At 47.0% G+C, this 25,627-nt stretch overlaps 1 protein-coding gene across 2 annotated transcripts in view; it reads left to right on the top strand.

Annotated features, from left to right (window-relative positions):
• KDM1B (lysine demethylase 1B) overlaps positions 1-25,627 on the top strand; it is a 1,796,634-nt gene that overhangs the window by 1,527,931 nt on the left and 243,076 nt on the right. For both annotated transcript variants that reach the window (XM_069613586.1, XM_069613587.1), the window contains one exon: positions 21,681-21,803. In XM_069613586.1, coding sequence (XP_069469687.1) covers positions 21,681-21,803 — 123 coding nt within the window. The remainder of the gene's footprint in view (positions 1-21,680; positions 21,804-25,627) is intronic.

The raw sequence follows: 25,627 nt of genomic DNA, 5'->3' as shown, positions 1-25,627 counted from the left end.
ATCTAATAAAACACACAGGCACTAATATTAAGCAGTTTAAAAACACGGGCACTAAAAGATAGACACTCCCTTAAAAGAATATGAGACAAGTCTTTAAGTAAAGCCCCACTTATTTTCAGACAGCGGTGAGCGCTTAACGCAGATGGCACTCTAATGATTCAGTTTAAAAGGGAGAGAAAGGCAGAGTATAAATTGAAACAGATCCCAACACTTTCACAAGAACACAGCAAGAGAGGAAGGCAGAATCAAACCGTGAAGTTAGAGTTCAGAAACCCGGATCTACCTTAAGAGGATCAGAACGAAATGTGTCCAAGGTCACACGGTTGAAAAGTGCACAAAAGTCTCAAAAAGGTTCAGGAAGAGTTGGACCAAAAGAAAGGGACCAGTTAGAGGGTCAAGGCGGCCAGCCCAGTCCAGAAGTTTAAGGGATTATTATTACCTTGTAGCAATCTTTAGAAAGGGGGGCCTGGCGGACACAGTACCTTAAAGTGGTGAGAATACTCCAGCGCGTCAGTTGTTCCTGGCAGCGGATGCAAGTCGGTGCTTCGTCTGGGGGGAAGAGAGGATCTCGTCGGGGAGGAAGACAGGAGTCCGTTGCACTGCCAGGGAAGAAAGCAGCCGCAGAGTTCTCAGTTAAAAGGAGCGGTCCTTTTATTCGCGGTCCAGTGGTAAGTGGCTATCCGGTTGCCGGGGTGCTTGGCACGGGCAATTCGACCACAAGACGTCCTGGGATGCGAGGGAAAGAAGGTAAACTGGTTGTGCCCACCAGTCAGGGGAAGAAGACTCTCCAGCTGGGAGATCTTCTCTGTCGTCGGGAAGTGGTGAGTCGGTTCCGCAGGGCTCCACCGGTGGTATCGTTGTAGCAGGTCGGCTCAGCTTCTCCCTCTTCGGATTCTCAGGTCTTGTGGCGACTTCTGAAGTTCCAGTCCCCAAAGCCCTGCTTTTATGCAGCACACCCCCATTCACTCAGCCTAGCTGTCAATCAAACATGCTCACCACTTGGGCCAGTCACACAAGAGTGCGACTTAAGTTACCAAGGTAACTCAGTCCAGGGTGCCTAAACCCCCTCCCACACCTCCTGTGGTACCCAGACAGAGTGGCACCACTTTTGGAGGCTTCTGTGGAGAAGCCCGCCAAAAGTGGAACAAAGGGCTCGACTTGGGTTGAAGTCACAGAAGAGAACACAAACGCCATTTTAGAATCAAGTTCTGTCAAAAAATACCAACCGGTGAATTAATATTAATTAAATAACCCGGCGGTATGTTCGAGGCTATAGGAATTACATAATTAAAGTAGGTCGCCTCGAACAATGGGAAAATCCCATAGGGATATATTCGCGGTCGAATATAAAAAGTAGTATCCACTGCCACCAGCCAAAACTCGATCAGGGGGGGCGGAGACGTGCCCCCTCGACTAACAGACCCCAGGGCAATCGAATTGCCCCGGCCAGTACCTCCACAATATGATGGTTTGTACTGGTTTCTGTTCATAATTTGGGACTAGTAAAGCCAATGGTGACTTTACATGCCCTGGGAGACAGTAGTCAGTCCCAGGGTATGGAGTCTATGGTGGGGTGTCACTATGACACCCATGTGTCACTGCACGGAGGGTGCTGTGTAACACACATAGTAAAAACACATGAGACCCTATGGAGTAAAGGACCCCATAGCCCATAAAACACATTACCAGTCAAAGGAACACCATAAATCATGTCCAAGAGTGGGAGAAAAAGAATCTCACTCTTGGCAGGAGAAAAAAACAAACTCCAGAAATCCAGCAAAGCTGCTGGGGGACTCACTAGGTTAGGAAATTCAGCCTAAACAGAGAATTCTCCCTAACAACTGGGAAAAATTATGCAACCTGAACTACAAAAAATATGTAGAAAGGCAACACGCAGAAGGAGATGAGCCAGGTAGATCATTAGCCTGGTTATCTAAAAGCGAGAACCCCAGACAAACAATTAGAGCAGTGCAAGGGCTTGATGGGCAAACATTAGATACCCAAGAAGGGGTGAATAAATGTTTTTTAGAGTATTGCCAGTGACTGTACATGGACGTTACTGGAGGGGAGGAAATCGATGCAGTGGAAACATTAGCGGAGATTAATATTCCCAAACTGAAGGCAGTGGAAAGGGAGAAAGAATCTAGAGGCTCCAATTACGTTAGAAGAAGTAGTCAAGCTCCTATCCACTAATAAAGCCAAAGGGGCGGATGGACTCCCAGGTCAATTCTACAAAACATATAGGTCAGACCTGCTCCCCCCGATGCTCACAATGTTGAACGAGGCGTTTGACAAAGGCACGCTGCCAGAGTCTCTTATGGAGGCAATCCTCACCCCGCTACTTAAACCTAATAAACCGGGCATAGACTGCGGATCATATAGACCGCTATCGATGCTTAACCAGGACAGCAAGATACTTACAGCAGTGATGGCCAACAGGTTGAGACCAGTTATCAATAAACTCATACACCCTGATCAGACAGGGTATGTCCTGCGCAGGAATATATCCGACAAACTTGGGAGACTCCATCATGTCATAGAAAAGACGGAAGTGGGCTCCCGGGAAGTAGCAGTAGTCTCATTAGATGCAGTGAAAGCCTTCGACTGAGTCAAATAGCCTTGGTTAATGGCAGCTCTGAAGGAATATGGTATTGGGCCCACATATCTGAAGTGGGTTCCAATTGCTATATAGCAGACCAATGGCTCGAGTCAAGACGGGAGCGACCATCTCAGAACAATGACTACTTAGTAGGGGTACTAGACAAGGATGCCCATGGTCCCCGATGCTCTTAATATTGGCACTTGAACCCCTGCCGATATACTTGAGGCGGGAATATAGAGAAGTGGAGATTAGCACAAATGGGGAGCATCACCTGATATCACTGTATGCGGATGACATGCTGCTGTACTTGAAGTACCCGGAGGAAAACCTCCAGTATATTTTGGAAGTTATGGAGCGATACACTGTGCTGTCTGGCATAACAGTGAGCCGCCAAAAATTGTGTATATTTCCCCTTGGTAGATATGTGGGGATACCCCAGGATGAACTGCCGGTGTTACAGGTGAAATGGGAAACCGAGACTTTCAGATACTTTGGGATAGATGTACACCACAAGGTTGAAGCGGAACACAGGCAAAACACAGAGAAGGCGCTGTCTAAGATTGAAAATAGCATGGTGTTTTGGGCAAAGCTCCCTTTGACCATGATGGGGAGAGTGGCACTATTGAAAAGGGTGGTACTGCCCAGGCTACTACACTACTTTGCGAACATACCATACATGACACTCAAACGGTTCTTTACCAAAGTTCAAAGTTTATGTAGGGGGTATATATGGCACAACTCCAGGAATAGAATAGCATTGTGGAAACTACAAAAGCGATACGAACAGGGAGGCATTAGATTGCCCAATTTCGAGGTATATTGTCTGGCTAGCCAACTTCATATACGTAGCAAGGTGGTTATCACAGGATCCCACGCCGGAGTCCAAACTATTAAAGTCCGAATGTATCCCATTTTTTCGGAACAGATTGATATGTCTGCCAAAATTACAGCGGGATGGGGGGACAAGACTGCTAGATTTGTGTTGAAAAATATGGCGAAGCGCCTGCCAGTTAATGGAAAACCTGCTCCCGTGTTCCCCGCAGTTACCAGTAGTGACACTGAATGGGGTTGATGAGCAAATGAGGAAAGTAATCAGGAGGCAATGGGAACCGATTGGTATAGCTACCGTGGGGGACGTATGACTAGACGAGAAGGCGTTTGAGTTTGATACACTGGTGATAGACACCAGACTACACCAGGGACAATACATCACATATGCTAGGCTGGTAAAGATGATAAAAAATACATGATTGGCGACAGTGTTGACCCAACATCCCGATACTGCCATAGAAACATTTTACGATGTGTCAGATGGGGGCCTTGAGGTCTCCTGAATATATGAACTGTTGATGTCTAAAGTGGGGAAGGAGGTGATCCAGACGAGGTGAGATTGGGAGGCGGAGGCTGGGGAATCGATGGAAGACGGGCTGCGGGTGAGGGTACAGGGATACCACAAGAAAGTATCTAGGAATGTGAGATTGCAACAGATTCAATTATATGTTACTCACAGAGCATACATGGCTCCCAAAAAGATAGCTAAATTTAAGAATGCGAGTACACAAACATGTCCAAAATGCGCGGCAGTGAATGCAGGGATGATGCATATGTTCTGGGCATGCCCCGAAATAAGGAGATTCTGGGGGGATGTAGCCTGCCGCTTGCCAGAGAAAGAGAGAAGACTGGTGTGGACTCCCTGTGGGCATGCATGTTAGGAGGGGGGTTCCCTAGACTGAGTAAACTCAGAGACAAGGCTTAGATACTAGCTAAGCGCAGAACAGCTATGAGCTGGAAAGCAAGTAGAAGACCGAAAGTGGAAGCCTAGTGGCATGATCTTCAAAAATGGGCGGAGGCTGAAAATGTAGTGTGGAATGAAGCTGTACACAGAAGTGGGGAGGAAGAAGCGGATACGCTGATAGCCTGGAGGCAAATAGTAGCTACACTATCTGGGCCTGACCAGACGAGCCCAATGGAAGATAGCTCCTTGAAGAGAGAAGAGGGAGGGGCGCCCCCAGCTGAAGGGGCGGGAAGCAGCCACTTGAGGTAGGCTTGGGGAGGGGTGGGGGTTCAAGTTGGGGGGGGGCTGGGAAACAACATGAAACTGTACATGAAGATCAGAATGCATACTTGTTACATTGTAATGTTTTAAATTGGAATTAATTTAAAAAAATCTTTTAAAAAGTGTATCAGAGGGAGAGGGGGGATTGGTGTATTGCCTTCCCCCCTACAAGTATGACTGCCTCATTCAAGTATGCTCTCCAGAGCCAGTTCCATTCGACCTGCACCACACTTACCATGTGCTGCAAAGCTTGAACCTTTCTTGAACCAAATGTAAAAAATCCTAGGTCACACCATCTCAGATCCTCTGTTTTTTTCAAAGTGGTTCTGGGCAGATATTGGGCAGAGCTTTTCCATGTCACCATAATCCAGAGGTTGCAACTATTCAATAACAGGGCAAGGGCCCAGACTGGTCTCATGTATCTTTCTGGTGTGTGAGGCCCAATTGCACAACATGTATGAGGCCCATTTGCACAGTGGCAGCTGAGATGCCAATGTTCAACATTTCAGGGTGTAATACAAATTGGAGAACTCCAGGATTTGTTGGGTTGGGTTGGGTTGGGAAACACTAGCCCTCCCCGGACTCGAACTGAATATATATGAAATGAACAGGCTGTGTTCCCCTGCACTTTTGCTGTTGGACTAGATGTGTATGCTTTAACCGTGTCTACCAAAATACACAGTGAATTAATCCAAACATTTATAATTTATTCTTGAATTGTATACTGTTACCAACAAAAGCCTATTGGCCTAACATAACAACAAACTTAATTTCTAATGGATACAAAGATTCCATTACTACATCAAGAAACCCCCACATTCATCTCAGAACTCGTTTCCAATTATTATAGTTGAAACACCCTCACGTGCATAAAACAAGACAAAAGACAAATATCCACCTAGTAGACTACCAATTAATTACATTATTACTGTGGTTGTTTATCCAGTTAGTTGTTGTACATCAGCTTTATCATAACAGTCCTCATCTTTGAGTAAATGTGCTTGCATTTTTTGTTGCACATATAAATTCTAACCACTTCACTCATCATTTACCCATTTCTGTTTCGGTGACTAAATGCTGAACATTCATCAGAGCAACAAAAAAAATGTTATTTGAACTGTGGTCTGTTCATTATGTTCCCAATAGATTGTGTGCTCTTGTATATATATTCAGTAATCCCAATCTGCAAAATGCCAAAAAGAAATCACTTGTTAATGCTGTGTTGTCCTGGGAATGGCGTTATTTCAGACATGAGGGGACCAGACACAAAATAAATTGGTTGGACGGATTACCTTCTTAATAGGTCTGCATGTTCCCGCCTCCCCAACACTGGATTTGTGTGTGTGTAGTGAATCTGCTGCACTACGTTTCGGGGTAACATGAGACATTTAGCAGGTCTTGACCAAGATTATCTCAGGACCTCATTGCAAAGGACAACTTGCAAAGTGGAGAGCCTTTCCAGTAACATTGCCTGCAATTTTCAATAGCCCAGATGCCTCCTGGAAGAGCCATGGTAAAGGCAAGAACAGTCCGGCGGTGAACATCCTGTAGTACCCCGTGGAGCAGAGGGGACATATCAACCTCCTGGATCTGCTGCCCACCAGGTTAATCATGGAGGCTTTCTTTCCATCCAAAGATGTTCTAATTCTGATGACAACATGGGGCCATGCATTCCCTCATTAAGAGAGGTTTTGCAGGATTGCTGCTTTTCTGCAGAGTAGCAGTTCAACTGTGGTTTCAAAAAAATGTATTTCTTGATTTAATTGCGTTTGCGATATTACATGGTGGAGTTTCGAAGTGTCGAGAATAGAAGAAGGTTGGAGAACATGTTGTGTGTCTAAAAGGAGGATCTGTTCTAGAACATTTGCTGTTACTGTGACCCACGAGGTCTTTTTCCCCACCGATCAGACAGGCCCACCAGAAATCTTCTTCACGGATGTGGGCTGAGGCCAGGTGGCTCTTCAGATATGGAGCTCTAATGCTTTGCGTGCCATGGCACGACAACAAGAGGTGCTGTATTGTTTCTGTCTGACCTGGATGTTCACAAAATCTGAACTTGTTCGTGGGTGAGGGCCCTCTGATCACCAGGATTTCGTTAGACGAAAGAAGGTTCAAACAAGCTTGAAGAAAGATGTTCCTTAGTCTTCTGTCAGGGTGTTTCTTCATAAATGTCTCATCGCCTGTGGTGGGAGGTGGGCAGTTAGTTTGTACTTTAATGCTGTGTCCAGGGTGTGGATCCAGTCAAGTTCGTCCAGTTTCCTTTTCACTTTAGTGGGGTTTTGAGTTGGTTCTTCTGCAGAGCTATGAATGTCAGATAGTTTTTCCTTGCAGTCTTGTTCCCACTGGGCAAGCATTTTGCAACGTCCACCTTTTAACTCCATATTTATCAACGTAAATGTCAAGGGGCATTTGTGTAGCAGGATCTTTCTGTAGAGCATCATGCTATTTCGCTCAATGATTGCCTGAAGGGATAGGAGGTTAAGTTCTCGTCTGATCAGAGTCATCGGGTTCGATTTGGGCAGGTTTAGGACCGCTCTCCAGAAATAGCTTTCGAGTATTACCCAGATGGTTTTAGGTATATTTGGCATAGCGTCGGCTCCGTAAGTTGTTGATGGTACCACTTTTGCTCTGTAAAAGTTGATAGTTGGTTGCAGCAAGAATCGGCTGTACTTTTTGTCGACCGCTTCTGCTTACGATGTCAGGTTTCTCATTTTTGCGTGAAGAACGCACTGCATAGATAGTTCAGTTTTAGAGCTGTCCACCGTGACTCCAAGATATTTTTACTTTTTCAATTTCACAGCCTTCCAAATGCCACTTTAGTTTTTCTCCTTTCCTGCTATGCTTTTCAAGTGACGTGATTTTGGTCTTTGTTTTGTTTATTTCCAAATTGTTGGAATTGATGTATTTTGATAGATTGTGCAACTGTCTTTGCAGCCCGATGGCAGTGTGATAGAGCAAAATCATGTCATCCACGTACAAAAGGCGGGATATCTTTGCTTGGCCAATAGATGGTGGGAAAGCTCTTACCATTCGTTCAATGTTTTTGTAGTTGCCCATGTAGGCAAGGAAGAGGGTTGGAGTGTGGGGACATCCTTGTTTTACCCCTCGGGTTGTGGGTATTTCGACTGAGAGTAGCCCCTTTAGGCGTACTTGCATTCTGGTGTTAGTGTGCAAGGACTTTATTGGACCCAAGATTTTGTCGGGACAGTTCCAAGATGTTAATTTCTGCCACAATTTGACTCTGTTGACCTGGTCAAAGGCTTGAGTTAGATCTATAAAAGCAAGGAAAACTCGAGGCCGCCCTTCTGTGATCTTGCTCTTCAGGACACTCAGTAGCATGATGTTTGCGCTTGTTCCCGTGTTTTTCTTAAAGCCCGTCTGCAGAGGCTCTGCACACGGGGCTTGAGTTGCCCAGGTTTGAAATTTGCTTAGCAGTAGCGATTCGTAAACCTTCCCAATTACATCTAACAATGCAATGGGACTGAAGTTTCGAGGGTCGTCCTTACTGCCTTTTTTGTAAATTGGGTCTACTGTTGACAAGGTCCAGGATGTTGGTATTTCCTTGGCTTCCGTTAATCTTTTGAAGACCAGGCTAATGAAAGTTGCCCATTCCTCTGGGAGGGTCTTCAAATCGATGTTAGTGATCCCGTCTGGGAACTGGTGCTCTAGAGCTTTTCAACTTGCAAATGGTCTCCCTGATGGTTTCTTTGTCGTGGAGATCAACCCATGGGGTATTATGCTCATCCTGCGGCAAAGGCCTGGCTATAGATGGAGATTGGAATAGCTCAGTGTAGAACTTCACCCAGGTGCCTTCTGTGATGCTGTTAATTAGTGTGTCATTGATTGGCCTTTCCATAGATCTAATTAAGGAATGGAATTCACGCGGGTTGTGACCACTCACATGTTTCAACATTTCCTCCGAGACTCGTTGGTATAGTACTAGTTGTTGGTCTTTTAAGCAGGTCTTGTATTTCTTTGTTGCTTTCAAGGCAGCGTCTCTGTTGTCTTTAGTGTTTTGACGCGTTGCCAATCTTCTTGCCTTATGCAGTTCACTTCTTTTAGCCACTAGAGTTTGGCCAAATTTGTGTTTTTTTTGTGTCAATGCAGGCCCCCTTTTTTTTTTTACTTCACCCTGTAGGTCACAAGCAGAGGCCGATAGTCAATTCGATGAGGATTCCAACTTCCAGTTCCAGCTTCTTCATTTCCCTTATAGGTTTTTGTTAGCTCTATAATATTTCTGGCGCCCAACTTAAGGCAGTTTCCTTGGATGTTGGACTCCAGTTCTGTAGGTAGAGTTTGCTTTTTTAGACAGCTTGAGGACCATGTTATGGTCAACAGGTTGTAGTCACTCGACGTTGTTTTTATAACTTTGAAGGACGTTCGGTCAAGAATCAGTGAGCGCGATGCAAAGATGTAGTCGATTTTGTGGTGGTTGAGTTTCCTCTTTCCCAAGGTGGGATTTGATCTGGACGGTTACATGCGGTGGCTGTGTCAAAGAGGTGTCTTGAGTCCATTAGATTTTACCAAGCGCTGCCTCGTTCTTCGGTTGGCTGCCTGTGAGGCACAAATGGCTTTGTTTGGCCTTGGTTTCTGCAAGTTGCATTTAGGTCACCACAGATGAGGAGGTGTCCTCCTTGATGTTCTAAGTATGCATTGTCAATTTCGTTTTCTATCATCTTTAGGAAGTCTTCATTCGAAATCCCCTGAGGGTTCCAGTATATGTTCAAGATGATAACTGGCGTAGTAAAATGTTCTCCTGTTTCCTTGTTGAAGTGGTTCCAAGATGCCAAGACTACCAAGAGTAGTACATTTGCTGTCAGGACACTTTCTACCTGTATTCCTCTGCCTGAGCTAAATGCTGTCAGGAGACCAGAAGATGGTCGTCCTTTCCCCCCTTTTCGAGTCAGTGAAATGACCAAGTCGAAGCCATCCAGGCTTGGTTTTTCAACCAGCCAGGTCTTTTGGAGGCAGAGGATGTCAGACGACCCCAGATCAACGTCGCCTGGGACCATCAGGTGTTGGAAACCCTGCGTGTTACAAGAACCCAGCCCCAAAGTCGTAGAGAGTAGCATGTGTTCACCGAGATTAGAGCTCGACCAGAGAGATAGAGACGTTAAAGAACAGTATGGGGCGACGAACAGAGGAAAAAGCAAACCAACTTTCAAGCTGGGACAACAAACGGATAACAGAGAATATATTGTTATATCTTCTTTCTTTGTTAGGTCCCGATGCACCCCTTTCTATTAGTTTTTTCGTAGTTTGTGGTGTTTTGAGCTTGCCCTTTTCATTGTTGGAGTCGTGGCTGATTTGGATGGATGCTCAAAGCTCGTCTGTTTGGTGGTTTGTGTTTTCCTTTTCAGAAATGTCTATGGCCACTTTAGGCATCTGTGTGCTCCTCTCAATTAAGTTTGGAGGTAATGACACCGGCACTGTGGAGATTTCGTCGTTTTTGTGTAGAGGAAGCGTCGGCTGGCTCCAAGTTGGTTTGGGCTTTGGGTTTGCGTTCCATGACATTGATATACATTTTATTAGTTTTGAGTGCATCATCGCAGAAATCTAGCTGTGATCTTTGAGCGTGTCATTTATCGACTCATAAAGTTTACAGAAAGTAGCCAGGGCTATGGTAACTGCTGACATTACCAAAGAGATGCCATTTTGTTTAAGGTGTATCTTTTGAAGGGATGTGTGGGATTTCACTCTGTCTTCTGTTTCTGGGGGGCGAAAAAGGTAATGATGGCAGTGAAGCCCTTCGTGAAGTAATTGATTTTGGCGGTGTACTATCTGTTGGTTTGGTCAAGTCGAAGATTTTAGGTTGGTTAATTTTGTTCCTTTTTGGGGAAGCTATTTGTACTCAATTCGTCTTTTTTCTTTTTGTGTCGTCTGTAGAAGATATCAGCCAGCTTTCCCGGTTAGACTCTTGGACCGCAGCGAGGCAGGGCCGAGCCGGGGGTTTTACCGTCAATTGACATTTGTTTGTATTTTCTTTACTTGGCTGTAGATCTTCAGCCGATGAATTTTGGCTGTGTCGTCTAATGCTGCTGCGTCATAATGCAGTGTTTTGCTTGGCCCTCTCTGCTGCTTTCTATGGCTTTGTTAGCTGTATTTTGAGTTACCCGCGTCACATTTCGAGAGGGAATACTAGGTGATTCCTCTGGCTTTCCAAAATGCCATCTGGCCGTAGGAGAGAACCCAGGGGGTGCAAGACTCGCACCGTCATCCGTTTTTTCAAAGTTTGGTTGAGGTCTGGGGATCTTGGACCACCTCTAACATTTCAGCATCTGAAACTTCTCCTATTTTGTCAAACTTACGTTTGCATTGTTTTTTGAAAAAATCTTTCAAAACGTTTGAAGACGGAGGTTTTCCAGAACTAAGATTCAGAGGATCTTTGTTTTTTTCTAGTGACTTTTTTGGAGTTTGGCGAGGCCTCGTGGGACTAATGGCTTGTTTAGCTGAGGTGTCTGCTTTTTTCTTAAAGGCTCTCTTTGTTTGTAAGCTGAACAGGTCTATTGGTTTGCACGGCCGCTGCGGCCGTGTGGCTTTTGCCCATAGCTTTTTGTTTGGAGGTCTTGTGGATTTCAGGTTTTGGCCTTTAGAAGTAAAGTTTTTCGTATGGGCACTCGAGTGGGCTCGTGTTACTGCGGCCGCAGTTTGGAGGCATGGTGATAGCGGGTCATCCTCAGCATCCGAGCTGGAGGTGTACTGCCTACTCCCTCCAGTAGGTGGCCTATGTACCTGCATCCGCCCCCGCATTGCTCCGAGGGCGATGGGTCTGCATGCCACAACCTGTCCGCTCGGAGGGACGGTCAGCCGCGTCCTCTTGGCAAGCACCCTCGGCAACCACCGCCATGTCAGCAGTGTGGGGCTTTCTCCGGGCAAGCTCCACCCCCGACTCACCTGCGGTGGTGCACTCCGTCTCTCCTCCGGCAGGCCGAGGCCACCTCTCCGATCCCAGGTGGGAAGCTGGGGCAGGGCTAGTCCTGGAGTCCAAGGGCAACAGGAGAAAGAGCCACTTGCATGGGGGCCTCCGCTGAGGTAATAGATGTCAATTGTCTTGTGCTTGAGCCGCTTGTGGTTTTTGTCTCGGATGGAAGTTCATCAAGTGTGAGGTGTTTTCTCCATGGAGTTGCCTCTGGACTCTCTTCCCGAAAAGGCTGTGAGTCTGCTGTAAGGCGTCGTAAAGGTTTCAAGGGTTCACCCTCCATCCCAACTTAGGTTTCGACCTCCTGTTTGTCTGAAGAAATAGCGAGGAAGGCAAGACGCCTAGGGAACAAGCATCTGACTGTGTTGTCGAGTTTAGAGGTGAGAGGCACTTTGCAACAGGCCTCGGGTCGTTTTTGTCCAGTTTTTCTTCTCGCCACAAGCGTGAGCTACGGAGGCGGCGGCCTTCCACCTCCAGGATCGCACAGTGAGGAGCGGGTCAGTAGCATCCCAGGCACCCATAGCGGCTATAGACTTCCTGAGACTGCTACTCTGCTGCTACTCTGCTGCTACTCTGCGGCCGCTCCGCCTATTGAAGGGGGTTTTATACAGTGCTCCTCCCCTAGCACTGGTAGGCTGATAGACACAGGAAGCAGACTGCAGACTAGGAGCAGGTGGAGTGTAGCTGCCTGAGACTGCTACTCTGCCATTACTCGGCACTGTGTTTTTGACTATCGGCTATGATATCGTGGGGCGGAGATTCACGGATGAACTGAGCAGGTGTTTGACAGTGTCCCATGAGTCAGAACTTTGTCTGGAGGATCTCCAGGAGATGTCCACCTCTGGGAGGACCCATATGGTGGACCCCTTAGCAAGCAAGGCCAACCATATGTGTGAGTTGTTCTTTTTTTTATTTCTCTCTCAGGGCACACTGGGGTACACATTGCTTTTAGAATGCAACTTTGAACTCCTGTATGCATTTCTCTCGATGCTACTTCTCCAGCTGGTCATCGGGAGTCTATGAAGGCTTGGGTTTACCCTCATTCTGATCAGTCTTCTGAAAAAGCCCCTTGCCTAACCTTGGGGACTATCAGGAGCATGGTGAAAAGGTGTTGGTATCGGCACAAGCTCGAGTATGCTTGGCCCAGAGCAGGTATGAGAAGAATTGCAAAACCTCATGGAGTCTCACATCAAAGGCTGGGGATACACACAGCAGCACCCCCTTTCCCAACGACCATAGGTCTGCTAGAGAAACTTTAAGAGAACTAATGCCACTGATGGGCAGGCTCAAAACTACTGGCATAGCAAAGTATACTTTTGCATTGAAGGGCAATTATTTGCAAACACTTGGTGAAGGTAGTGGAGGCTTTGATACAGTTAATGACCCAACGCAGCTCAATGAAAAGTACTTTTCTGCAAACAAAAGCTGACAAGGTGAATGTGGGAGCTCTGTAGATAAAATATTACATAACCGCAGTTCCCTGAATGTGGATAGAAAGCCACAGGAAACAGTCAAAGAGAACGTAGTTCTCTGACGCAAGATTTGAGCTGTAGTATTCATGCAATGTGGATACAATGTTTGTTTATGCATGCAGAAGAGATTTATAAAGGAAAAGGATGCCTTATGCATTTACCAAGGAAACAGGGGACTCCTGCTCAGAGCAGGATGCATTAGGGATGCAGTCCAAGATGGCCCAACCTCCCGTCAGCCCACCAGACTCTGATCACATTAACCAATCATACTCAGTTCAGCCCAGACTCACACAGAAACAAACCCTAACCCAGACTCCCACCCAGGAAGAGAAGAGATTACACTTAATAAACAAGCAGTTCAATCCAGCAGTATGGGTTGTTCAAGGCAAGTGACACAAGGAGGGTCAGAAGGGAGATAGTGAGAGGTTGGAAGGTGAATATTGAGAGGAAGGAGGTGGTTGGGAAAAGATTAGAGATCTCAGGGTGAACATTAAGAGCGGAATTAGGTGGTGAAGCGGGATTTGCGTTCCGGTGCAGAACATCTGAAGAGGATGCAGTTGGTGAAGAACTAATTGTTGAAGAATGAGTATCAAGAGTGGGAGCAGGAGGTTCAACAAGATTCAGAGACAGCGAGTGGGCGAGAGAGACCAGTTAGCCTAGGAAGGTTCCTTTGGACCAGGTCGGCCCTAGGCAGAGCTGAGAGACAGGAGTGGGATCAAGTCAGTGTGGTCACACCAAGGATGAGAAGGGAGCTTATTTTACAGGTTGAAAGAGGCGGTGATGGACTGTGGGATGAATACCCTAGAAGGGGGAGATTATCAGGTCTGGTACCTTTTGCAAAGGGCCAAGCAACTGTTGGAGAACGTGGGAGAGGAGCAAGACCCTGAAACTCTTGAGTGCACTACTAAAAGAAATCAAGCAGCTGACAAATGTGAGCTACTCTGGTAACAAGTACTGACCGTGGTTCTTTGTGTTTTTATACAGTTAGAGCGCAGGACACCAGAAAACCTGCAGATGCATGGATCACCGTCCTAAAAGAGAAGGAAAGATTGAGACTTTGTGCTGGTAATTCATAACCACGTTTTGAGAAACTGTATACTTGTTTTGTGAAAGTAAAATACACTTGGGGACTGAAGTCCCGTTGTCTGCCTCTTTGTGTCCCACTCAGCTTTGCAACACTCCATACTGGGCCCGGTGGATGAGGTAGCCAGAACTTCTGGACATGCCCATTTGTTTGTTATGGGGGGAAGGCAGTCTCCTCCATCCAAATCTGATCAGTTTCAGACTTTGTCATTAGCTGCTGATGTGCAAATGGGATTTGTCTGACGATGTTGTATATGTACCCCTTTCCACTAGGTGGTATGCTACAAAGTCCATTTGTGTCTATGGATGGTGTATATTCTCTGCTTAGTGTGGTGAGAATGGTCTGCTTCCCTTGACCTATCTGATGTCTTTTGTAATGGATTGTCTGCTTTGTTTGACCCACGGTAGCCTTAATATTGGTACTTTTAGCAGGTAACTGGGTACTATTTTGCCCCCTGAGCAGGGCATTTTATTACTGTCTCCTACTGTTTTTCAATTTTTAAGAAGTTTAAACATAATTTGTTGTCACACCAGTTTGTTGGTCCAATGTGGGATTTGAACTTTTTTTTAATATTCCTGATGGCGGCTCAGTTTGTGTCTTTACATTCATGTCCATTGAGGCTGCTTGCCTTTGTGAATATTTCCTGGTTATCAGCACTTTTGCGAGGTGGGTGAGGGTGCTCCTTGTTCTCCCTGTTGAGCCTTCTTAACTCGTCTTATGCAAAACAAATTGGACTTTGCAGGTGTGATTGTCCTTCCTTCCCAAGGTTGTGTCGAACCTTCACCTGTCCGAGAAGATCCATCCGACAGTCGTCTACCCTTCACCAAATCCAAAGAAGACAGAGCAAATGTTTTTATCATTTGGACCCCTAGAGGTCATTGAGCTAATATAACTAAGGAAGGACGAAAGTGTTGCTGGTGCTCAGACTGGCAGGGTTGTTACCAAATAGACCCATCAATGTGAATTGTCCTTTGCATTTCTGAATGCTAAGAACTGGCAAACATGGTAGCACTTGCAAGTCCTCGGTCTCGCTCTGCCAGAGACCTGGAGGTTTGCTGCCTTGCAGAAGTTTGTCCCAGTTGGTGGCATCTGAAGCTGCTTCGTGGGCTTCTCTGCACACATTTGCCAAACAAGCTGCCTGTATTCCTTACCAGATCTAGATGCATGCTTTGGTTCTGTGTGGTGGCACCAGAGTTATTTGGTGTAGATTAGTGTTTGGTGTTCACCTCTCTCCCCCAGGTTCTTTATTCCGTCTGGAGTCTTACTAAAATGAGGAATCTGCAGGGGGAAGGAATCTATTACAAGAGAAAATTACTTGCTTTGAGTAATGATATTTCTAATGGATTAGTCATTCCTCCCATAGATTGCTTATCACTTACCCAGCCTATTCCATAAGAGCAAAGCTGGACCATTACCGCTTGCAGTTTATTTTATTTATTTATTTATTTGTTTTTTACATTTGTATAGTGCACAAACAGCCCTTGGGCATCGAGGCGTTGTTAAATGCGGGGAGATCAGGTACAGGGGGTACAGGTACAAGTAGGTAATACATTTAGATGTTGTACAATAATACAATGGGGGTACAGCTTATATAACATTTTGTGGATTACCATGAGATTCATTCACCAACTACCGGTGATGAGTGTAGTGAACATCAGGCGAAAAGTGCTGTTTTTATAGCTTTGCAGAAGGCCATTAGAGATACCTCGCCTTGAAGAGTAGGAGGTATGGCACTCCAGTTATGCAGTTCCTCAAACGCTTAGTGTGGGGAAACCGAGTGGAAGTGAGATCCTTGGATTCATTTGGCTCCATAGAAGAACGCCCACTGTCTTAAACGGAGCTATGGGTGCCAACGATGCGTTGCAGACCTGCATTGTCCCACCTGGGGGCTCGCAAAGTTTCCAAAGCCAAACAGATGGCTGGAGGCTATTTCTAAGATGAGAAATCTGTGGGAGTGCTGGGTGGATTTTCAGAATCCGCTATGTGGACAGATTCTGAGAGGCCATTTTTAAGTGCCAGGAATAAAACGCGGGCACAGAGGACTCATGTTTGGGGCTACAAACTTCTTAATGAAATAATAATGAGGTTCGGCAAAGGCCTCAATGTCCCTCATCTAGGAGTTATTTCCCTCAACCAAAGGGTCTGTCCGTTGTCAAGATGTCCAAAGCAAAAATGTCCTGTGTCCGAAAACCTATCCTCGCCCTCTGACACTAAAAATAACTATAAGGTGCTAATGGTAATGTCTTTGGCATGAAAGAGCACACAAATGTTGAAGTTCAACAAAAGATGAAAATTCAACAGAAATCTCCAATGGATACTGTTTACATTTCCAGCATATGGCTCCATTCCCCAGGTTTCTCTTCACCAAAGTAAAAAGTTCAAAAAGAATAACCAAGTTCCTGTAGTCCAAAAGATAACTTCCCTCCTCTTGGTCTTGTTATTCACTCCCGGGGAAATGACTTCCTTCCCAGGTTTTCTCCTCATGCAATGCAGTTCAAAATCCTAAGGCTATGAATCTTCCTTTGGATGCCCTCTTTAGAATCCCACAACTTGGGTGCGGGTTCCAGACTCTCACAACACCTGGTATACCTCCCTAACAGGTCTGTTGTACAGCTCTTTTCAAGAATGGCCATTACTATTTGTTTTTGCTTGTTTCAATTCTCTAGCTTGCCTGTATACTCTCCTGCCAGGACTTTCCATTTCATCTTAATGGGTGCAAGTCCCAGACTCGTCGTTCGCCTGTTTTACTTTACTGCCAGGACTTTGAACGCCACAGTCAATGGTTTCGGGACCAAAGGGGTTATTTAGCTTCCCCAAGATCCCCTTTCCATTTTTGGGTACTTGTATTTTCCTTCTTGCCCAAGTACCGGGACTATGAAGGTTAGCCACATAGCAAGCCGTCGGAATTCGCCTCCCATTTGTACTTAGGAGTGTCTTCTCCCACTCCCACCCAGTGCCCCAGCCTTTTACTATGGGCTCACTGGTGCTTGAACGACTCCCGTAGCTACTCCAACCCCTGTTTGGGTCCTGCTTCGTGTCTGCTCTCGCTCTTCGGTTTGGATGGCTCAGCTCTGCGGCAGATGGCGTTTGTCGTGTCGCCCTGGCTTCCCTTGCTGGCACAAAGCTTCCTCTTTTACAATATGCCATCAAAGCATGTGGAATGGAGGAATATGCCTAAAAGGGAAAAGGTGGTACCATGTCTCATCCGATAATGACTTAACCCCCTTAGGGTTGCCTCCACCAATGTGATCCTCCCTCAAATAGCCGACCCCAGGGTCAGGTAGTGTCTGCCATCCCCTGGCCACATTAGAAGAGGATACCTCTGGGAAAGAAGTGATGATCTCATCAGATTCATCACACCACTGTATTCTGGTGAGCAGGAAAAGACATTGGTGTGTACTGTAAAGGTTCAGAAGAAAAAGACTGACAACAGGGTGGCATGTTGATTATCATAAACTTTTATTCAACTTTAAAGGGTTGAGAAAATGCCTGACTAGCCCAAAACTAAGAGGTGTTTTCCCAGCCTCAACAAAATGTTCTAATGGGTCAGTCAGGATGTCAAAATCAGGGAAGTCCACTGTCTTGTCAAAACCCTATCTCTAACCCTCACACTAATAACTCAAACTAAAGTGCAGTGGGTTGTGGTCTTCTTTTTGATAGTTCCACTGTAGATCAAAACACAGAGGTTCTCAAAAGGTGCAAAACAACTCCCAAAAGAAAGACAGCCTTAGTCGTGCAGGCTGTCAGCTCCTGGTATTGCCAAGGGAGGGTTCCCATCCTCTTGACAGGCAACAATGTCTACTTTCCTTCATGAGACTGTGTTTCTCTTTCCCCAAAACAATATCAAAAGGGTAGACAACCTTGGTCCTGCATGCTGTCTGCTTTTGGTATTGCCAAGAGAGGGTTTCCTTCCTCTTAGCCAATAAAAATGTCCACTTCCTTTCAAGGTGGTATGTGCTTCTTCCCCTTTCCTCTTCTACTCTCACAGTCTAACCGTCTCACTAACCTGCCGGACACTCTGATTTTGAAGATTAGTTTACGTGAAAATATTATTGCTCATCTCGCATTCCTCAGTATTGGTTCCAGTGTTCTTGATCTTATGTCTCTTACAGTCCCAGCCAACCTGATACACTAACCTGCCAGGTGCTGTGGCTCGGAGCATTTCTCTGGATACAATTTGTTTGTATGTGGGGGTCCCAGACACTTATTTCTCTTCCTTGCGCCTGTAGCCTTGGATGCAATCTTCATATGTGTCCCGACTCTATTTTCTTCTGTCCCCCAATTTCTCAGACTTCCTTGTTATCCACATGGGCCCCTGAACCCTCTACATAGGGTGTCTTCCCTTCAGGCAACTTCTACCAATCTTTCTTGGGCTCCCCAGCATCTACCCAATACCCAGCATACCTTGATTCTTGGTCCACGATGGCTGTGGGTCTCTTTCGATGCCAGCGGTCTGCTGTGGGGGTTGGTCTGTGTTTGCTGTCCTCCAGCGTTCCTCCATGGACCGGCAGTGGTAAGTGAGGCTTCGGGGATGCAGCTTTACTTCCTCCCGTGTCCCCCTGGCCAGCGGTCTATCTCTAAGGGGCCAGCTTCTCTCCTTTTTGCTTCCTTCTCAGTGTCCCGCTCCGCCTGCCTTCCGAATGTCGTTGTGCACCGCTTGTGACTGTGGTTCCTCCAGAGAGGGCTTGACTCTGTGTCAAGTCCTTCTTCTGTCTTTTTACTGGTAAGCGTTCTCAACTGTCCACATTGACTAGACCGCGCGTTGTATTCAACATTCTTCTGCGCTTCTTCTTCGTCCCAGTTGTTTTGCTCTGATATTCATTTGGGTATCTCTTGTTCTTCTTCGACCTCAGTACATGGGGTGACATTCATGTAGTCTACCCTAGAGCTTGACATGGGGGAGGTAAGGAATCTGTAAGGGTATGGGGGTTTGTTAAAGAGGTATCTATACACCCCGTTCTCCCCTCCATGTTGTCGCTTGTCACATGAGGGATATCCCTCCCCATGTTATCCTCCCGCAGCGTTCCACCCACAGGGCGATTATTGGACTGTGGCCACACCGCCTTGCCACATGAGAAGAGTTTTTCCCCATGGGAGAAGGGACAGCATCTAAGGAGTTGTCACCGTAGCCAAACTCTTATCAAGGTAGTGTGGTTGAGCAGTTAGGGTTAGATTTAGGAGAGTGGGAGAGTACACACAAAGCACTCCTAACAATACAAGTTAGACAAAATGTATAAAATATAGTTATTTTTATTAAGGCCATGGACAGCTCTCATCAATCACGGGTAAGCAAATCACTAAACATACACTATTGATAAATGTATACTTACTTTGGTGTGCTCTGCCTAAAGAGCAACACCACTTTACTTTAAACATAGTGATATCAAGATATAGAGCACTGAAGAATAGCAAAGCATGTGAAGAATAGACCATGGTAAGTGTTAACCAAGTTGAGTGGAGTGTATATATAAGTAAAGTAAAGTAAAGGTGTTAAAACACAGTACACAGCCTTTTAAAACATAGGCACTTCACTTTCAAAATCCTTCCCTTGCTAGAAGAGATTGGGCCTTTTGCTGTGAACATCACAAGTCCCATTACAACCCTTTGCAGGAGGCAAGGTGTCTTTGAAGTAGGTTGAGCAAGTGTTGGCAACGCTGACAGGCAGTTTGTAAAGTGTCTTAAAAGTTAAGAACAAAGGAAGTGACGTTCTTAAGAGCTTCTCTCCCAATCCCACCACATTAGGGTAAGCCTGGGGGGATCCTTGACCAGAACTCCACTGATCACAGCAAGCGGAGAGGTTGGGTACGGACTTGCCACCCATTAAACCATATAGAGGAAGGGGGTATAAATAGCAATATTAACTTATCCCCTGTACGCAGATTAGCTTGAGGTTCACTTTAACGGCTCCTGAATCACCTGGGTCCCCTTGCTTCATATCTTAATTCTGTTGGAGGGGGTGTAGCAGTCGCTAGTACTTTCGGTGTTGGGATTTAGGTCTGGCTACCCAACGGTTCTGCTCTTTGATGAGACAGTTCCCGGCACTGGATAGCTGGACGACCCTTGCATGATGAATAAAGGACCACCTCAATACGGACTACCTCGAAAGACCCTCAGTACATAATGCATATGGGAAACCGCGATGGCCACCGCAGTAAAACTGTGCAAGTCGACCCTCCTGGCAGAAACAAAAAAGCAGGTCTTGCAAGGCCTCTCTTTGTGCCGGAGTGCTTCAACTACAGGGAGAGGCCTCATGTTCCACAAGTCTGGGGGGATTGGCGGGGGGTAGGTCCTGCAGAGTCCCAAGTCCTTAGATGGCAACGGATTCAGCGAAGTATCCCAGGAGGGTGCTAGTCAGCCCACAGGATGGTCCTGGGGCACTTCCAAGGGCAGCATCCTCGAGCAGGGGTTGAGACTGGTTGTTCTCCTGGGTCAAAGCACCAAAGCAGGCCTCCCAGGGCTTCGTTGGGACATTTGAAGAAGACAATGCTAAATAGCTGCAACAAGTTCTGGGTCTTAACCAGGATGCTTCTCTTCAAAGGGGTCTTGAATCCGACTACGATCTCAAGAATCACTGCAGTAGTCCTGCTTTTATCCTAAGTTATATCTGTTGTCGTCCCTGAGCCCACCAGTAGTAAGGATCGGCACCATTCAAACTGGCAGTGGCTGTCTAATGAAGGACAGCCTTCCGAGCACCACATATGCCCAAGAGCAGACCCAGGTAGTGGCCCAGGGACAGACAGTCCCAGCCTCCACATTTGGCCACAAATACCCCCTCATACTTTGGCCGGGGATGTCAAGGCTTTGCCCAGGAAACGACTTACCATATTTGGCAAATCTGACTCTGAGAGAGCAGGAAGAAGGCCAAAAGACAAGATGGCCAAAGAACACAGCTTAATCTTGTGATGCTGCCATTTTAGAGTATATTGTACTCTTAAAATGAAAAAGTGCATGTGAGAATGTATAAAAATGGTAGAAAAATATCTGCTTTCACCAGCCCGTCATGGCCACCTCATACATAGCCATAAAGTTACAAAAACAAAAGATCAAGGGATACAAAGTAGCCCTACCACCTCTCACTGCACAGAGAGGTGTGCGATGTAAAACAAACAGAATTTTGTAATGGAGGACAGAGTTCTCCTGCATTGATAACCATATGGACTGATCAGGGCCCCAAAAACAGATGAGCAAAGCAGGGCAAGTATAACAAGTATTTACCTACCTCCAAGAGTCTCAATTTCAAAACAGGAAAAGGTGTGGGGTTTCATAGATGTGTATGGTGGGAAAGCAGCAAAAAGACAATCTTTCTTAACAAGGAGGTAGAACCAATTGATCGGAAAGTACGTTGCCAAAGGTAAGTAATGTGTTATTTTCTGTTTGTGCCACAAGCTAGCAATATTCCTAATAGATAATAATGTCAAAGGAACCTATGGACTAGCAACATTTGAGGGTATATGCTAATGTTCAGTAGCTTTTCATGGTTGGAAAAAGATTTGCTCTATAATGTAAATCAGTAAACCAAAACAAATGCATGTGTTCTTTTTGTTCAGTGTAAGCAAGCTGTTTTAATGTCTGTGGTCACTGGAGATGCTGTGGCTTTCATTAAGGACATGGATGACCAGCAAGTCATACAACAGTGCATGATTGTACTACGACAGTTGTTCAAAGAGCAGGTGAGCCAGCAATTCACAGATTTGTGACATTTTTCTCTGCATATGCTAGCATTTTGGTACACTCGCAAACCAAACGAAGCATCATCCATAATTGATGAAAACATTAAAATATGGGATGAAATGTATATGCCAGATTGTGTATTGAAGAAGAAGGGGAACAAATGGGGCTAAGCAAGAGTTCAACCAAAAAGGGGCGTTTACTAATGGCCATGGTGCAGGTGAGTACAATTCGGTCAGAAGGTGTGAGCATTGAAGGTTAGTATAATTGACTTTTGGGGTTGTTTAGAAAAGTCCAAAAAAGAAACATGTTTTGAAGTGATCTTACATGGCCCTCTTGATGAGGGCGTGCTATTACATCTTAATAACAAAACATATTCTTTTAAGTACTCTTACGTCCCGTCCCCTTTCCTCCATACCCTACAGGGCGTCACTCGCGATGGGCGGGAGATGGAGCCTTTTTTCACCAGAAAATCTTATTCCCCCTTACATTTAGAGGCGTGTGGGGGCGTGGCCCCGGGAGCATGCGCTCGCCTGACTCCGCCCACCGGTGCTACTCCTCAGTCATCTTTTCCGCGTCGAGGGGAACGGGCCGAATTCACCAGCGCTCCTTGGTTTGGCTTAGACCATGTAATAGCACGCGCTCTTAACCGGATATTCTTCTATCTTTATCTGTTTCTTTTTAATTAGATACTTGGTCCTCCGACTCCACGCTCCTCCTCCTTGACTTCAGCGGGCTCCAGCAGGTTTCCATCCTGCAAGGGACTCTTCCCTACATCCGACCGCTATGCCCTTTGCCTCCGCTGCCTTGGCCCCGACCACGGCTGGGAAGGTTGTTCCGCGTGCGATGCTGTGACACCTCATGCACTGAAGAACAGGCTAGGTAGGTAGAGGAAGCTCCTCCAGAAGTTACCTCCGGAAGACCAAAAGGACTTTGTCAGACATCACTAGAGGCCGAAGGTAAGGCCTCTGTTTACCATTGCACCCTGTAAAGGTGACTCTTTCCAAAAGAAGCGCCCGACCGGGAGGAACCCTTTGGGTTCTAACACCAGCGCATGTACCAAGTCTACTCCAGCTACCGGGCTGAAGGGTCTCCGGATCCTTCTGGTGGCAGTGCTGTGGCACCGCAAGGTTCCTTTACTGGGTTTACGCCTGAGGGGCTACACCCTAGTACCGGCATCATGTCCAGGGGGGCGCCTTCAAGCAGCACGACCGGCAGTCCTGCCAAGGGCAATATGCCTTCCAGGTCACGACCTAAGGTGCGGGATAGGCCTTATGTTCCAACACTAAGTGTCTTGGACGGGGCTGGTTCCAGCGAGCCAGGCACCACGACTTGTATTTGTATTTATTTAGATTTATATAGCGCTATAATCCAAAGTGCTTTACATGAGGAACAAGCAATTACAACAAGCAATACATGACATTGAATCGAACCAGAAAACAGTACAAGGAACAATTACATTATTGGTGAGGTTAAGGGCATCTGGAGGGGGACCAAAGTGAGAGAGGGGTGTTAGAAGGTGAAGAAGGAGGAGGATTCAGTGGAGAGAGAGGAAGCCAAAAGATGCTAGGTGGTTGAATGGAAGAGGTAGGATTTGAGAGAAGTGCGAAATGAGGGGTAGGAGGTAATAGAACGGACGGGGAGGGGAAGGCGGTTCCAATGGAAAGGAGCGAGAAGTTGAAGGAGCGGAAGCTGGAAGCGGCACAGGGTGGAGGAGGAGGAGAGAGAAGGAAGAGATCCGTAGAACAGACAGAACGAGAAGGGGTGTAGAAAGTGAGAAGGGAGAATAGATAGGGAGGGGCAAGACAATAGAGGGATTTGAAAACTAGACAGAGGAAGTTAAAGTTAAGCTGGGAGTGAAAAGGGAGCCAACCTAGTGAGTCAAGGGAAGAGGAGATGGAGTCGTGAGGTGAGAGAAGGCAGAGGGAGTGGATAGCGGAGTGGTAGATGGATTTGAGTGGGGGAGGTGTAAGGAGGGGCGTCCAAAGAAGAGAGTGGAACAGTAGAAGAGTCTGGAGAAGATGAGGGAGGAGATTAGGCGTTTAGTAGTGTGAAAAGTTAGGAGAGGATGAATTTTACAGATGTTGTAGAGGTGGAAGCAGCAATATCTAGCAGTGAGCGAAATGTGGTGAGAAAGAGAGAGGTGGGGGTCGATGTGGAGACCAAGGTTGTGGGCATGAGGAGAGAAGGGGAGTTGGGAAGGGGGAAAGAGAATGAAGGTAGGAGGAGAGGCTTGACAGAATGGCTGCCACACCAGACAAGATGGCTGCTCTTCCCGATAACCCCTCTGGCAGAGCGGGTGGAGGAACGAGTCACAAGGTGAGACTGGTGTCAACCAGGTACGTGGCCTACAGTTTGTCCATCAGCAGCGCAGGGCAGGTTTCCCCTGCACTTCAGGCAATGTGCACCCTGGCCCCAGCAGCCGTTGGCCACTCCGTCAATATCTCCTGCCTCCTCTACAGCCTCCGAGGACAGGTTCTTCGAAAGGTTCCTAGGGCTGATGCGAACTCCCCAGATGGGGGTCATCCTCCGGGATGCCACCAGGCACACGCTCCCCCAGGTCACCTCACTGGTGCCCATAGTCATTCCTCCTATGGCTCCTGTGCCAAAGGCCCCAGCGCAGCCTCCGCTGCTCCAGCTGGCTCCTCTGATTCCGGCTTCCCTGCCTCACACAGCACAGGCGGTTAGACACATGCTACCACAGCAGCCACCGGCTCCTGTCTCCACTCCAAAGCCCACTGTGCCCAGCACTCCTCCACCAGTTCTGGACCCTCCGAGCACACTGATGGACACAGATGAGGAGGAGGACCCTGACGTGCCATCTGCAGCCAGGGCCTTCCACGAACACCTTGTAGGTTAGGCAGAGTATTTGGTCCTTCCTCAAACCGAGGTAGAGCAGCCCGGGGAGGGGGTCTTAGCAGAAGTCCTCGCCCTAAGACCCCCCCCCCTCCAAAACGGGGATTCAGATGCAGAAAGACGTAGTAGCCCTGACCAAGGAGGGGTGGCTCAACCACACTCGGCCCAGCCTATCAATCAGTGCCTTAATGCCAAGTAGGGGCAAATAGAGGGGGATACACTCTTGCTTTTGGAGCTTCCTCAACCGCACTCTTCCATGATCGCTGCAGTGTCACTCTATTCTGAGCCTCAGTCGTCCTCGGCCACCTCGTTCTCGACACTGCTTAGCCAGGAGGAGAAAGTCTTGGAGGCATACAGGAAAAAGATGTACTCCAACGCCTCTCTGCCCCTGCGTCAGGCCAACTCGGATGCAATGATGGCAGCCATTAACCAGAGGCTCTAGCGGGAGATTGCGGATTTCCTCCAAGAACTTCTTGCCCAGAGCCAAGCGCGCTTCAAGGTGGGCCTTGGAGAAGCCAAGCTGGTAGCGCAGAATATCCACAGTGGCCCACATCAATACCTCTTGCCGGGTCATCTGCATTGCCACGAACCAGAGAAGAACGGCCTGGCTCTGGGCTACTAAGTTTAATCCAGATGTCCAGGAACGCATACTGGACCTTCCATTCGTGGGTAGTGACCTCTTCCACTCCACCACGGATGAGGAGTTGGATAAGAAGAACAGCTTGCAAACCGTGAAGTCTTTATTCTTACGAAGGCCACGCCCAGGGCCTACACCCCGTCACAGCAACGCTCTGACAAGGGGCGGGCGTTTGGCAGGTTCCGGGGCTGCCAAGAACGAAGGACCAGGCAAGGACCAGGCAACCTGACCGTTCTCAGAATCTGCATCAGAGGAAACAACAAACGGGGGGAGGGGAAGGTTTCTTCCAATCCCCCTTCTCCGCAACAGCCTCAGAGGGAAAGATGGCATGAC

The sequence above is a fragment of the Ambystoma mexicanum genome, chromosome 5p, assembly GCF_040938575.1.
Source record: "Ambystoma mexicanum isolate Mex_15411 chromosome 5p, UKY_AmexF1_1, whole genome shotgun sequence".
In the NCBI taxonomy this organism is placed as follows: domain Eukaryota; kingdom Metazoa; phylum Chordata; class Amphibia; order Caudata; family Ambystomatidae; genus Ambystoma; species Ambystoma mexicanum.
The sequence above is the reverse complement of the archived record's forward strand: the minus strand, read 5'-3'. Positions and strand labels throughout refer to the sequence as shown.